Genomic DNA, 14,637 nt, shown 5'->3' with positions numbered 1-14,637 from the left:
ACCAATATAGCATGTTATATACCACTCCCTACATAATGATACAACAATATAGCATGTTATATAGAGGTCTGCCTTTCTGTCTTGTTTGTTATATAGAGGTCTGCTTCTTACTCCATATGTGTGTCTGTGTGTGTGTGTGTGTCTGTGTGTGTGTGTGTGTGTCTGTGTGTGTGTGTGTGCATTTGTGTGTGTGTGTGTGTGTGTCTGTCTGTTTGTGTCGTGTGTGTGTGTGTGTGTGTGTGTGTGTGTGTGTGTCTTTTTGTGTCTGTGTGTGTGTGTGTGTGTGTGTTTGTGTGTGTGTCTGTTTGTGTCTGTGTGTGTGTGTTTGTGTTTGTGTGTGTATGTTTGTGTGTGTGTGTGTGTGTTTGTGTGTGTGTGTGTATGTGTGTGTGTGTGTCTGTGTGTATGTGTCTGTGTCTGTGTGTGTGTGTGTGTGTGTGTCTGTGTGTGTGTGTCTGTGTGTGTGTGTGTGTGTGTGTCTGTGTGTGTGTGTGTGTGTGTGTGTGTGAAACAGGAGCATTGCCTCCACTTTTCCAGCACCATTTCAACTTAAACATTTAAACATCATCAAATCAACTAGGCTATATACTATATGCTTAGTCTAATACACTGAAAACAAACTTAAAGATACCAAAAACAATTTAGTCCAATCAATGTTGCTAAATATCATGTTTCAGTCCATGGTAGTGATTTCTGTGTGTGTGTTTCACATTATACACTCACAGCAGAGTGTATGTCTGAGTTAACCAAATACAGATGATCTCAAAGTCTGCCTGCTTCCACCCCCTGCTCCGATTGGTTGAGGAGAAATATGTGAGAATTTGAGGAGAAATTACGCCCCTCTCCCACCACTTAGGATCCCAATTCCACTAGTCTGCCTTCTGCTTTTTACCCATCTGTAACAATGGCTTCAGCCCATGATAGAGCAGTACTTCAGGCTATCTTTAACCCCACCAGCCCGTCTGGAGATGTCCCAGGGTTAAACCAAGACGAGGAACTGGCAGATGATGGTAAATACCTTTTCATTCCAATGGATTTGAGTTGTCATGTGTGTTGGTGGTTGTCATGTGTTGGTGGTTGTCATGTCTGTTGGTGGTTGTCGTGTGTTGGTGGTTGTCATGTGTGTTGGTGGTTGTCATGTGTTGGTGGTTGTCATGTGTGTTGGTGGTTGTCATGTGTGTTGGTGGTTGTCATGTGTTGGTGGTTGTCGTGTGTGTTGGTGGTTGTCATGTGTTGGTGGTTGTCATGTGTGTTGGTGTGATGTGCTGTTTCATGTTCATCATATGGACTCCAGAGCATTTATATTCCTCTTAAAGTCATTTAAAAACTGGATTATTCAATGTGTATAAAGGTCTGGTGTTTAGTCTTCTGTACCACAACACCTGTCATTCCATCAAAACACTGTTTATCTGTCTCCTAAAGACAGTGGCTTTGAGGTGGGGCTGCTACAGCAGGCCAAAGAGCTGGAGATGGAAGGGGTTACAGCAGCAGAGTCCGGGGATCTACCTACAGCCCTGGAACGGTTTAGCCAGGCCATAGACACACTTCCTCAGAGAGCCTCTGGCTACAACAACAGGGCCCAGACCAGACGACTCCAGGAGGACACAAAAGGTATTTCTATAACACCGCACCACAGGAGGCTGGTGAGGGGCCACCTATATACTGCAGGGAGGTCAGTCGCCGTACTTTCACTTTCAAATCACCCACTATGTAGTTCTACATTGTGGTTTATACAATCTATAGAATCTACAGTTCAGTACGCTATGAAAATATGTCTCTGAAATCAACCACATGCAGTGACAGTGTTCTACCAAATATAATTTTCTGGGGATTATTTGTGACGTCATCAACCACATTTTAATCTAAAACCTCACATGTCCTTGAAAGTAACCCTGTTAAAATCAACATACAAACTGTATCCCCCAGGAGCCCTAGAGGACCTGGAGCTTATCTTTATCTGTGGGTTCTGTATCCCCCAGGAGCCCTAGAGCACCTGGAGCTTATCTTTATCTGTGGGTTCTGTATCCCCCAGGAGCCCTAGAGGACCTGGAGCATGCCATCACTCTGAGTGGGGGTGTAGGGCGTACAGCATGTCAGGCTCTGGTCCAGAGAGGCCTGCTGCTGAGGCTGGCCTGCCAGGATGATAAGGCCCGGGAGGACTTCCAGAGGGCAGCCGCCCTAGGTAGCGAGTTCGCCCGGCAACAGGTGGTGGTCCTGAACCCGTACGCTGCCCTCTGCAACCGAATGCTGATGGAGGTCATCAACAAGCTACGCAACCCGGAGGTGTCAGAGACACAGTAGTCAAAATATAAGGCTTACCAGCCCAACACTGCCACACCAAATACATTTGTATAACTTGTGCATGCATTAAATGTTGTATTGAGGAACAAATTAATACATGTTTATGGTTTATTGAAGGTGACAGATTTTATTGAGTTATCCTGAGTCATTCTGTGGAATTCAATCAATCAATCAAATGTATTTATAAAGCCCTTTTTACATCAGCAGATGTCACAAAGTGCTATACAGAAACCCAGCCTAAAACCCCAAACAGCAAGCGATGCAGATGTAGAAGCACGGTGGCTAGGAAAAACTCCCTAGAAAGGCAGAAACCTAGGAAGAATCCTAGAGAGGAACCAGGCTCTGAGGGGTGGCCAGTCCCCTTCTGGCTGTGCCGGGTGGAGATTATAACAGTACATGGCCATTAAGGCCAGATCGTTCTTCAAGATGTTCAAACGTTCATAGATGACCAGCAGGGTCAAATAATAATCACAGTGGTTGTAGAGGTTGCAACAGGTCAGTACATCAGGAGTAAATGTCACTTGGCTTTTCATAGCCAGGCATTTAGAGGTTGAGACAGCAGGTGTGGTAGAGAGAGAGAGAGAGAGAGAGAGAGAGAGAGAGAGAGAGAGAGCGAGAGAGAGAGAGAGAGAGAGAGACGGAGAGAGAGAGAGAGAGAGAGAGAGAGAGAGAGAGAGAGAGAGAGAGAGAGAGAGAGAGAGAGAGAGAGAGAGAGAGAGAGAGAGAGAGAGAGAGAGAGAGAGAGAGAGTCGAAAACAGCAGGAATGACCTGTATGTTTGTTGCAGCAATATTGACTGTTAGGTACCTATGTTATTGTAGACAGATAAATCATGTTGTCTCCAACTGGCTGTGAAGGAAAGGGAATGGAAAGTGCATGGCATTGTTTTCCCTCATGTGATCACCCTCATGTGATCACCCTGTGGTCCACTAAGTGTCTGGAATGGAGGGGCAGATGCTTGGAGAATCCATGGCTGGCCCCATGGCTGGCTTTATGTAGCCACATTTCTGAGAGTTCATTCACTTCTCTTCTACTCCAGAGGATGGCAGTATGAGTCTTTTGAAAAAGGGAAAGATCATAGTTGTGGGCTGTGTTAGCAGCATATCTGATACGTATCTGATCTTGTCCCTAAGGTATGAACAGCAAAACAACACATGGAATCTGATCTTTTGACTTCAGATTTAAACCACCTCCATATGTGGATCTGAATCCTGATCCAAACCGAACCTCCATATGACCTTTGTCTGGAGGTTAAGATCAGATATTTTTGCTCTGAAGTGGTTTTTAATGTGTTTTATTGTCAATGACAACCACCCTAAAAACAGCGGCTGGAAATGAACAATGCATCTCTGTGCTACTTCATCAATGTGAACACACAAATCTAATCAAATCAAATCACATTTTATTTGCCATATGCGCCGAATACAACATTACAGTGAAACGCTTACTTACAAGCCCTTAACCAACAATGAAGTTTTTAAGAAAATAAATTAAAGTGTTAAGTAAAAACTAGATTAAAGAGCAGCAGTAAAATGAAATAACAGTATTGAGGCTATATACAGGGGGTACCGGTACAGAGTCAATGTGTTGGGCCACAGGTTAGTCGAGGTAATTGAGGTAATATGTACATGTAGGTAGAGTTAAAGTGACTATGCATAGATAATAAACAGAGTAGCAACAGCGTAAAAGAGGGGGGTCAGTGCAAATAGTCTGGTGGCAATTTGATTAGCTGTTCAGGAGTCTTATGGCTTGGGGGTAGAAGCTGTTCAGAAGCCTTTTGGACCTAGACTTGGCGCTCCGGTACCGCTTGCCGTGTGATAGCAGAGAGAACAGTCTAGGGTAGGGGAGGGAATGGCTGGCAGGGAGGTAGCTCAGTTGGTAGAGCATGGCGTTTGCAACGCCAGGGTTGTGGGTTCGATTCCCACGGGGGGCCAGTATAAAATATTTAAAAAATATATATATATATATATATATATCAAAAAAATAATAATGTATGCACTAACTGTACGTTGCTCTGGATAAGAGCGTCTGCTAAATGACAAAAAAAATTAATTAATAAATAAATAGATCCACAAACAATGCAATTCGCCATCACACTGCCCTATCCCATCTGGACAAGAGGAATACCTACGTAAGAATGCTGTTCATTGACTATAGCTCAGCATTCAACACCATAGTACCCTCCAAGCTCATCATTAAGCTCGAGGCCCTGGGTCTGAACTCCGCCCTGTGCAACTGGCTCCTGGACTTCCTGACGGGCCGCGCCCAGGCGGTGAAGGTAGGAAACAACACCTCCACTTCGCTGATCCTCAACACAGGGGCCCCACAAGGGTGCATGCTCAGCCCCCTCCTGTACTTCCTGTTCACCCATGACTGCGTGGCCAAGCACGCCTCCAATTCAATCATCAAGTTTGCAGACGACACAACAGTAGTAGGCTTGATTACCAACAATGACGAGACCGCCTACAGGGAAGAGGTGAGGGCTCTGGGAGTGTGGTGCCGGGAAAATAACTTATCACTCAACGTCAACAAAACAAAGGAGCTGATTGTGGACTTCAGTAAACAGCAGAGGGTGCACCCCCCTATCCACATCGACGGGACCGCAGTGGAGAAGATGGAAAGCTTCAAGTTCCTTGGCGTACACATCACTGACAAACTGAAATGGTCCACCCACGCAGACAGTGTGGTGAAGAAGGCGCAACATAGCCTCTTAAACCTCAGGAGGCTAAAGAAATGTGGCTTATCACCTAAAACCCTCAGATGCACAATTGAGAGCATCCTGTCGGGCTGTATCACCGCCTGGTACGGCAACTGCACCACCCACACCCCACCACCACCCACAACCGCCCAACGCATCACTGGGGGCAAACTACAGCAAGTTACAGCAATATTGGCTGTGTGGACTTCACCACCAACATATACCTAATACACACAAATCTAAGTAAGGAATGGAATTTAAGAATGTATACAGATATGGACAAGCAATGACAGAGCGGCATGGACTAAGATACAGTAGAATATTATAGAATAGAATACAGTATATACATATGAGATGAGTAGTGCAAGATATGTAAACAATATTAAAGTGACTAGTGTTCCATTTCTTAAAGTGGCCAGTGATTTCAATAGGCAGCAGCAGCCTCTAATGTGCTAGTGATGGCTGTTTAACAGTCTGATGGCCTTGAGATAGAAGCTGTTTTTCAGTCTCTCGGTCCCAGCTTTGATGCACCTGTACTGACCTCGCCTTCTGGATGATAGCGGGGTGAACAGGCAGTGGCTCGGGTGGTTGTTGTCCTTGATGATCTTTTCGGCCTTCCTGTGACATCGGGTGCTGTAGGTGTCCTGGAGGGCAGAAAGTTTGCCCCCGGTGATGCGTTGGGCAGACCGCACCACCCTCTGGCGAACCCTGCGGTTGTGGGCGGTGCAGTTGCCGTACCAGGCGGTGATACAGCCCGACAGGATGCTCTCAATTGTGCATCTGTAAAAGTTTGTGAGTGTTTTAGGTGCCAAGCAAAATTTATTCAGCCTCCTGAGGTTGAAGAGGCTCTGTTGCGCCTGTGTCTGGAGAGCCCTGTCGTGTGGTCAGGTGCCTCAAAGAGGGATTTAGGGAAATTGCAATTGGCTCAGAACAGGGCCGCACAGCTGGCCCTTGGATGTACACAGAGAGCTAACATGTCAGTCTCTCCTGGCTCAGAGTGAAGGAGAGATTGACTTCATCACTACTTGTATTTGTGAGAGGTATTGACATGTTGAAAGCACCGAGCTGTCTGTTTAAACTACTAGCACACAGCTCGGACACCCATGCATACCCCGCAAGACATGCCACCAGAGGTCTCTTCACAGTCCCCAAGTCCAGAACAGACTATGGGAGGCGCACAGTACTATATAGAGCCATGACTACATGGAACTCTACTCCACATCAGGTAACTGATGCAAGAAGTAAAATTAGATTTTAAAAACAGATAAAAATACACCTTATAGAACAGTGGGGAAATTCAAATGCTTAGCAGGACAGGAAAATTGTCCAATTCACACACTTATCAAAAGAACATCCCTACTGCTTCTGATCTGGTGGATTCACTAAACACACATGCTTCGTTTGTAAATGACGTCTGAGTGTTGGAGTGTGCCCCTGGCTAGCTATAAATAAAATGGTAGGTCAAGGGCAGGCGGAAATAGAACTTGCTATATTTTAGATGCTTGATGCGCTGGAAGTCCCGCTTCTCCCATCTACTCATTGGTTTTTAGGAGCATACCAACGTGGGTGTCACGTTCGTCTAAGGAGGGAGAGGACCAAGGCGCAGCGTTGAAGGCAAACATATTCTTTATTTAGCGATAGTGAATACTAACAAAACAATAAACGATAACGTGATGTCCACGGTCTAGCACAAAACCACACTGGAACAAAAACCCACAAACACAAAGGGAAAACAGACAGTTTAAATATGGCTCCCAATCAGAGACAACCAGCCAACAGCTGACACTCGTTGCCTCTGATTGGGAGTCACTCAGGCAAAACATAGAAATAGACGAACTAGAACCCCCAACATAGAAACACACCACATAGAACAAACACACCCTGGCTCAACAACTAGAGTCCCATAGCCAGGGTGTGACAGTGGGTGATTGAAAGATGCACAAGGTTTATTCAGATTATCTCATCTCCCAAATATCACTATTTCTAAAACAAGCCATAGAAAGTTGGTTGCAATTTCAATTTAATCCTCCAGAAACAACAGAACAAATAATGCAACAAATATTGTGGTTAAATTCAAATATACTACTTGACAAAAAACCTTTATTTTTTGACAAAATGTTTAAAAAAGGTATAATCTTCGTAAATTATATCATAGGTAGGACTGGTGGAGTTATGTCGCACATGCAGCTAACAAAAACATATGGAAATGTCTGCTCTACCCAAAATTACAACCAAATAATTGCAGCATTACCGCAAAAATGGAAGAGGAAAGTGGAAGGGGGAGTAAGGAACTTGTCTGTCGGCCTTGCATTAAAGAACATAATTGGTTAAGGAAAACTGTGATAAATAAAAAAGTATATCAGTTTCATTTAAGGACCAAAGGATTGACAGCCATCCCATATAGATTGCAAAATAGTTGGGAAGAGATTTTTGACGTACCGATCCCATGGCATAGTGTTTATGAACTGACACACAAAACGACACCGGATTCAAAAATTAGAATCTTTCAATTTAAATTATTATATAAAATTCTTGCTACCAATAGAATGTTATTTATATGGGGGATACAATCTTCCCAGCTCTGCAGATTTTGCTGTGAAGAGACAGAATCATTAGATCATTTGTTTTGGTACTGTCCATTTGTAGCTTGTTTTTGGACACAGGTCCAGGAATGGCTAAAGGATTGCAATATTTACCTAGAGCTAACCTTGCAGATAGCATTACTGGGTGATCTGAAAAGTCATAGTCAATCGATCAATATTATAATAATATTTTTAGCAAAAATGTTTATTTTTAATTCACAATCTGTAGAAGCAATGAGAATAGAAAGGTTCAGATCTTTTGTAAAACATCACAGTACGGTTGAAATATATATGGCAAATAGAAATCCTATATGGATGGTGTTAAGAGATAGATGGGAGGTTTTGAATGGAGTTGAAGGATGGGACTAATAACAACTAACAACAAATAATAACAAGATAACTAATAATGTAGGCACGCTGTGTCCATAATAAGTATATAGGTTGTATGTTGGGAGCTTTTGGGAAAGAGCACAGTTAGAAAGAAATGGCATATAGAAGCAAACCAGATGGACATCATGAAAATGATCGGAGAGGTTGAGAGTAGAAGAAGTTCAGGAGCAAAAACAAATAAAATAGAATTATTGTAAAATTGACTGTGTCTGTCACACCCTGGCTCTGGGACTCTATTTGTTGAGCCAGGGTGTGTTCATTCTATGTGTTTATTTTCTATGTTGGGGGTTCTAGTTCTTCATTTTCTATGTTTGCCTGAGTGACTCCCAATCAGAGGCAACGAGTGTCAGCTGTTGGCTGGTTGTCTCTGATTGGGAGCCATATTTAAACTGTCTGTTTTTCCCTTTGTGTTTGTGGGTTTTTGTTCCGTGTCGGTCATTGTTACCGTTGGACGTTACGAGTCGTTTATTGTTTTGTTCGTGCTTTAATTAAATAAAGTCTAAACATGTTCGTTCAACACGCTGCGCATTGGTCTACTTCTCTCCCTGACGATTGTGACAGAAAAACCCACCGTACCAGGACCAAGCAGCGTGTCCAGGAACAGGCAGACTGGACATGGGAGGAAGCGCCAGGAAAGGAGATGGAGAGGCTGGCGATGGCCCAGGTGGGCAAATCGTGGTCCTGGGAGGACATGCTCGGGGGCAAAGGGCCATGGGCAAGGATTAAGGCCCTGGCGAGAGAGGAGCAGCGGCGTCAGCAGTGTCATCGTCGGAAGGACGAGAGGCAACCCCAAAACATTTTTAGGGGGGGGCACACGGCATGGGCGGCTGGGCAGGAGGAGGCTGCCACAGGGCGATTTGGAGAGGAGGCCACCGGGTTTGGGGGACCAGAAGGCAGGTTGGCGGAGCCTGGAAGGAGAGCGGAACCAACGTCCCGTACTCAGGCATGGCAGCATGGGGACGGGGCAGGTTCCGCGGTATGCGGAGCGGCGTTCTGTGCCACGAGTGGTCCGGCATAGTCCTGTACGTCCTGTGCGAGCGCCCGCACGTGTCGTGCGAAGGCGGGTATGCAGCCAGGACGGAGTGTGCCGGCTCAACGCTCGTGGTCTCCAATGCCTCTCCGCGGTCCCGGATATCCTGCTCCAGTGTCACGTGCTGTTATGCCAGTACGGGTAGACAGCCCTGTACGTCCTGTGCGGATGCCTCACACAGAGTGTGTGAGGGTAGGCATTCAGCCAGGACGGGTTGTGGCCGCTCTTCACTCCAGGACTCCTATCCGTCTCCACAGCCCGGTTCGGCCTGTTCCTGCTCCACGCACCAAGCCTACGGTGTGCGTCGCCAGCCCAGTCCGGCCTGTCCCTGCTCCACGCACCAAGCCTACGGTGAGCGTCGCCAGCCCAGTCCGGCCTGTCCCTGCTCCACGCACCAAGCCTACGGTGCGCGTCGCCAGCCCGGCCCGGCCTGTTCCTGCCACTCGCACCAAGTCTACGGTGCGCGTCGCCAGCCCGGCCCGGCCTGTTCCTGCCACTCGCACCAAGTCTACGGTGCGGCGTCGCCAGCCCGGCCCGGCCTGTTCCTGCCACTCGCACCAAGTATACGGTGCGCGCCGCCAGCCCGGCCCGGCCTGTTCCTGCCACTCGCACCAAGTATACGGTGCGCGTCGCCAGCCCGGCCCGGCCTGTTCCTGCCACTCGCACCAAGTATACGGTGCGCGTCGCCAGCCCGGCCCGGCCTGTTCCTGCCACTCGCACCAAGCCAGGGGTGCGAGTCGTCAGCCTGGTTCAGCCAGTTCCTGTCACTCGCACCAAGCCAGGGGTGCGAGTCGTCAGCCTGGTCCAGCCCGTTCCTGCTACTCGCACCAAGCCAGGGGTGCGAGTCGTCAGTCCGGTGAGGCCCGTTCGGCTCCACGCACCAGGCCAGGGAGTGCGCATCGTCAGCCCGGTCCGGCCGTTGCTGATCCACGCACCAAGCCAGGGGTGCGAGTCGTCAGTCCGGTGAGGCCCGTTCGGCCCACGCACCAAGCCAGGGGTGCGTATCGTCAGCCCGGTCCGGCCCGTTGCTGCTCCACGCACCAAGCCAGGGGTGCGATCGTCAGCCAGGTCCGGTCCTTTCCTGCCTCATGCACCAAGCCAGGGGTGCGCGTCGTCTGTCCGGCACAACCCGTGCCTGGGTCACCGGTGCCTAACCAGGTACCGGTCAACGGCTCCACTACGGAGTTGAAGCTCACCGCTCCTGCTACGTCCAGTCCAGCTCCAGCCAGCGGGGCCAGACCGGACCAGGGGCGCTATGGGGGGTTTGTTGGAGGGTGGTGGGCAAGCCCGGAGCCAGAACCGCCACCGAGGAGGAATGCCCACCCAGCCCTCCCCTGTTTTGCTCATATTGAGGCGCGGTCGCAGTCCGCGCCTTTAGGGGGGGGGGTACTGTCACACCCTGGCTCTGGGACTCTATTTGTTGAGCCAGGGTGTGTTCATTCTATGTGTTTATTTTCTATGTTGGGGGTTCTAGTTCTTCATTTTCTATGTTTGCCTGAGTGACTCCCAATCAGAGGCAACGAGTGTCAGCTGTTGGCTGGTTGTCTCTGATTGGGAGCCATATTTAAACTGTCTGTTTTTCCCTTTATGTTTGTGGGTTTTTGTTCCGTGTCGGTCATTGTTACCGTTGGACGTTACGAGTCGTTTATTGTTTTGTTCGTGCTTTAATTAAATAAAGTCTAAACATGTTCGTTCAACACGCTGCGCATTGGTCTACTTCTCTCCCTGACGATCGTGACAGTGTCCATAAAATGTAGATAGTAAGTATAAGCTGGAAGTAGTATATGTATATATATATATATATATATATATATATATATATATATATATATATATATATATATATATAATAGAAATATTGTAAAATTAACTCTGTCCATAAGGTGTAGATAGTAAGTATAGACCGGAAGTAGAGGCCTGGGCATTGTTGTTCACTAACTTACCCCAAGTAGGGAAAGGATGGTGGGGTTGAAAAGTAATAAAGGGGAGTATATATATAAAAAACATGGGGGATTGGAAGTGATGCAGACATTTACATTGATAGAAGATACAATCTATCTGCAATATTAAGCTGATCTACCCCAAAAATAAAATAAATATATAAAAAAGTATTGCGCCATGTGTCAGATTCAAACTGTTACAGCTCGGTCTGTTCTCTGTTCTCCATAAACAGTATTTGCCAACATGTCATTAATAAAATATATGATCAACTGTTACTAATGATCCTCAGCAACAACCACACGGCCGTGATGGCTTTACACAGGAAGAAAATGAAGGCAGTCCAATGACCTCATGCGCACGTGACTGCATGAGTTGGACCCGGTTTGGTCAGCATGTTAGGAAAGGGCCGATTTAGCTAGCATTGGCCTGTACAGAGAACTAAGTCAGGACTACCCACAGTTGAGCTCAGCTCAATGCTGATTGGCTAATTTTTTTATAAAAAATTTTCATAAAATGGAGGCCAAATGCTTGCTGGCATCAATCAATCAAATGCTACGGCGGCAACATGTCATACTTTTTTGGTCCAAACAGCATCAGATATACATACTGAGACAGAGGGGGCGCTGTTTCTGCTCTGATGATTTCTCCGGTGAGAAAATTATGAAAACACAGAGAGACAAAAGAGAAACGTTTTTATAATTTAAATGTTTTTATTGGGCCAAATATCATCCATGAAAACACGCCACAGCTAGTTTGCAGCCCCTAATCAAAAAATGCTGCCGGAAGTGTTGTGGAATCCAATTGGCTGCTTTCACATTAGCTAGCCTTGTATGTTGACGAAAAAAGTTAGTTTAATGAAAAACAATGTGCCTATGTTTTTGATTTTGTGGCTCGGATAATGGGATTATTAATAGTACATTGACACCTTCCATCCCTGGATTGAGGTACATCTTCAAGCCATATCCCTTGTCTGGCACAGAGTAAAAACATATTGGCATAGGAACAGTAACATCATTAAATAATAATAATTTTGAATTTGTTGAGGCCCGGCTATTCTAGTGTTAAACAGCCATACCGTAGCACTGCACATATGCTTCCGGTTCAAGTGCAGAGTTCTTAGAATTCACCATTTTATTAGCTATTGGTGAAGAATCAGGTATTGTCTACTAACGTGGCTTTTGGGGAGTAACAAGTCATTTAGAAATGTTTACAAAGTATATATAGCAGGGGGTTGGAACCAAAATTATTTTCCAATCGTTTCATTCTGAACAAAACCATAATTGTTTTTGTTCCGTTCCACTGTTCCGACCTGCAATATAAGTTCTGAACCGGGTCAAACCACCAAAATAAAGTTCTGAACCGGGTCAAGCCACCAAAATAAAGTTCTGAACCGGGTCAAATCACCTAAATAAAGTTCTGAACTGGGTCAAACCACCAAAATAAAGTTCTGAACCGGGTCAAACCACCAAAATAAAGTTCTGAACCGGGTCAAACCACCACAATAAAGTTCTGAACCGGGTCAAACCACCAAAATAAAGTTCTGAACCGGGTCAAACCACCAAAATAAAGTTTTGAACTGGGTCAAACCACCAAAATAAAGTTCTGAACCAGGTCAAACCACCAAAATAAAGTTCTGAACCGGGTCAAACCACCAAAACATACTGGTTTATATCGTTTCTTTCTGTTCATTTTTAAACCTCTGAAATCATTTATTTTATTTTTATATATATTAGCTCAACATTAAATGACTTCACCAATCAGCGTGGGTAGAGCAGCTTGCTACGGAGCGGGCAGCTATAGCCTAGTTGTTTGCACGATGGACAGACAAGCGTAGGATGCGACTGAAATTTTGCGAGAGGGAAGAGAGCAAGAGAGGGTGGCTTGAAGCGCATCTTGTTATGACATGTATTATCTGAATTAGGCTTCTATGGAGGAACTTTGAAAGTCTGAACTTCCAAAAGTTTAACGTTGGACCAGAGCTAGCTAGCTAACAAGATTGTGTGTGCAGAGCGGCACCAGAATTAGCCCGTCTTACCTTGATGCAGTTAATATAGCCGATGTGAAATGTAATAACTATAGTATCTGTAACTAGCATTGAAAAAGTTAATCCAACACCATGGACATCTCTCCCTAATTTCTGAATTTCGCTTGAAACATCAGTAGGCTACAGTAGCCTGTGCTTGGGAGGGTGACACACGCACACACACTGGCAAAGATGTTCAGCTGGCAGACAGAGACAGATGTTCAGCTGGCAGACAGAGACAGATGTTCAGCTGTTAGACAGAGACAGGTGTTCAGCTGGCAGACAGAGACAGGTGTTCAGCTGGCAGACAGAGACAGATGTTCAGCTGGCAGACAGAGACAGATGTTCAGCTGGCAGACAGAGACAGATGTTCAGCTGGCAGACAGAGACAGGTGTTCAGCTGGCAGACAGAGACAGATGTTCAGCTGGCAGACAGAGACAGATGTTCAGCTGGCAGACAGAGACAGACGTTCAGCTGGCAGACAGAGACAGACGTTCAGCTGGCAGACAGAGACAGATGTTCAGCTGGCAGACAGAGACAGATGTTCAGCTGGCAGACAGAGACAGATGTTCAGCTGGCAGACAGAGACAGATGTTCAGCTGGCAGACAGAGACAGGTGTTCAGCTGGCAGACAGAGACAGGTGTTCAGCTGGCAGACAGAGACAGATGTTCAGCTGGCAGACAGAGACAGATGTTCAGCTGGCAGACAGAGACAGGTGTTCAGCTGGCAGACAGAGACAGGTGTTCAGCTGGCAGACAGAGACAGATGTTCAGCTGGCAGACAGAGACAGATGTTCAGCTGGCAGACAGAGACAGATGTTCAGCTGGCAGACAGAGACAGATGTTCAGCTGGCAGACAGAGACAGGTGTTCAGCTGGCAGACAGAGACAGACGTTCAGCTGGCAGACAGAGACAGACGTTCAGCTGGCAGACAGAGACAGATGTTCAGCTGGCAGACAGAGACAGATGTTCAGCTGGCAGACAGAGACAGACGTTCAGCTGGCAGACAGAGACAGATGTTCAGCTGGCAGACAGAGACAGATGTTCAGCTGGCAGACAGAGACAGATGTTCAGCTGGCAGACAGAGACAGATGTTCAGCTGGCAGACAGAGACAGACGTTCAGCTGGCAGACAGAGACAGGTGTTCAGCTGGCAGACAGAGACAGGTGTTCAGCTGGCAGACAGAGACAGATGTTCAGCTGGCAGACAGAGACAGATGTTCAGCTGGCAGACAGAGACAGGTGTTCAGCTGGCAGACAGAGACAGATGTTCAGCTGGCAGACAGAGACAGGTGTTCAGCTGGCAGACAGAGACAGATGTTCAGCTGGCAGACAGAGACAGATGTTCAGCTGGCAGACAGAGACAGGTGTTCAGCTGGCAGACAGAGACAGGTGTTCAGCTGGCAGACAGAGACAGATGTTCAGCTGGCAGACAGAGACAGGTGTTCAGCTGGCAGACAGAGACAGATGTTCAGCTGGCAGACAGAGACAGGTGTTCAGCTGGCAGACAGAGACAGACGTTCAGCTGGCAGACAGAGACAGGTGTTCAGCTGGCAGACAGAGACAGGTGTTCAGCTGGCAGACAGAGACAGATGTTCAGCTGGCAGACAGAGACAGGTGTTCAGCTGGCAGACAGAGACAGGTGTTCAGCTGGCAGACAGAGACAGACGTTC

General features: G+C 46.8%; 1 protein-coding gene across 1 annotated transcript; it reads left to right on the top strand.

Annotated features, from left to right (window-relative positions):
* The first annotated feature begins 844 nt into the window (after positions 1-844).
* ttc36 (tetratricopeptide repeat domain 36) lies at positions 845-2,395 on the top strand. The gene is made up of 3 exons (XM_041877093.2): positions 845-1,010; positions 1,423-1,611; positions 2,033-2,395. Exons 1-3 carry the CDS (start codon positions 905-907, stop codon positions 2,299-2,301), a joined length of 564 nt encoding a protein of 187 aa, XP_041733027.1. The 5' UTR covers positions 845-904; the 3' UTR covers positions 2,302-2,395.
* The last annotated feature ends 12,242 nt before the right edge of the window (positions 2,396-14,637 follow it).

The sequence above is a fragment of the Coregonus clupeaformis genome, chromosome 5 (genome assembly GCF_020615455.1).
Source record: "Coregonus clupeaformis isolate EN_2021a chromosome 5, ASM2061545v1, whole genome shotgun sequence".
Classification (NCBI taxonomy): domain Eukaryota; kingdom Metazoa; phylum Chordata; class Actinopteri; order Salmoniformes; family Salmonidae; genus Coregonus; species Coregonus clupeaformis.
This window is presented reverse-complemented; position numbering and strand designations above follow the sequence as displayed.

Bases quoted from the DNA above. Each gene is read 5' to 3' on its own strand.
- ttc36 (XM_041877093.2), top strand. From the start codon at position 905: ATGGCTTCAGCCCATGATAGAGCAGTACTTCAGGCTATCTTTAACCCC. The intron at 1,011-1,422 runs GTAAATACCTTT...TGTCTCCTAAAG, and splicing joins CGAGGAACTGGCAGATGATG to ACAGTGGCTTTGAGGTGGGG. The intron at 1,612-2,032 runs GTATTTCTATAA...TGTATCCCCCAG, and splicing joins ACTCCAGGAGGACACAAAAG to GAGCCCTAGAGGACCTGGAG.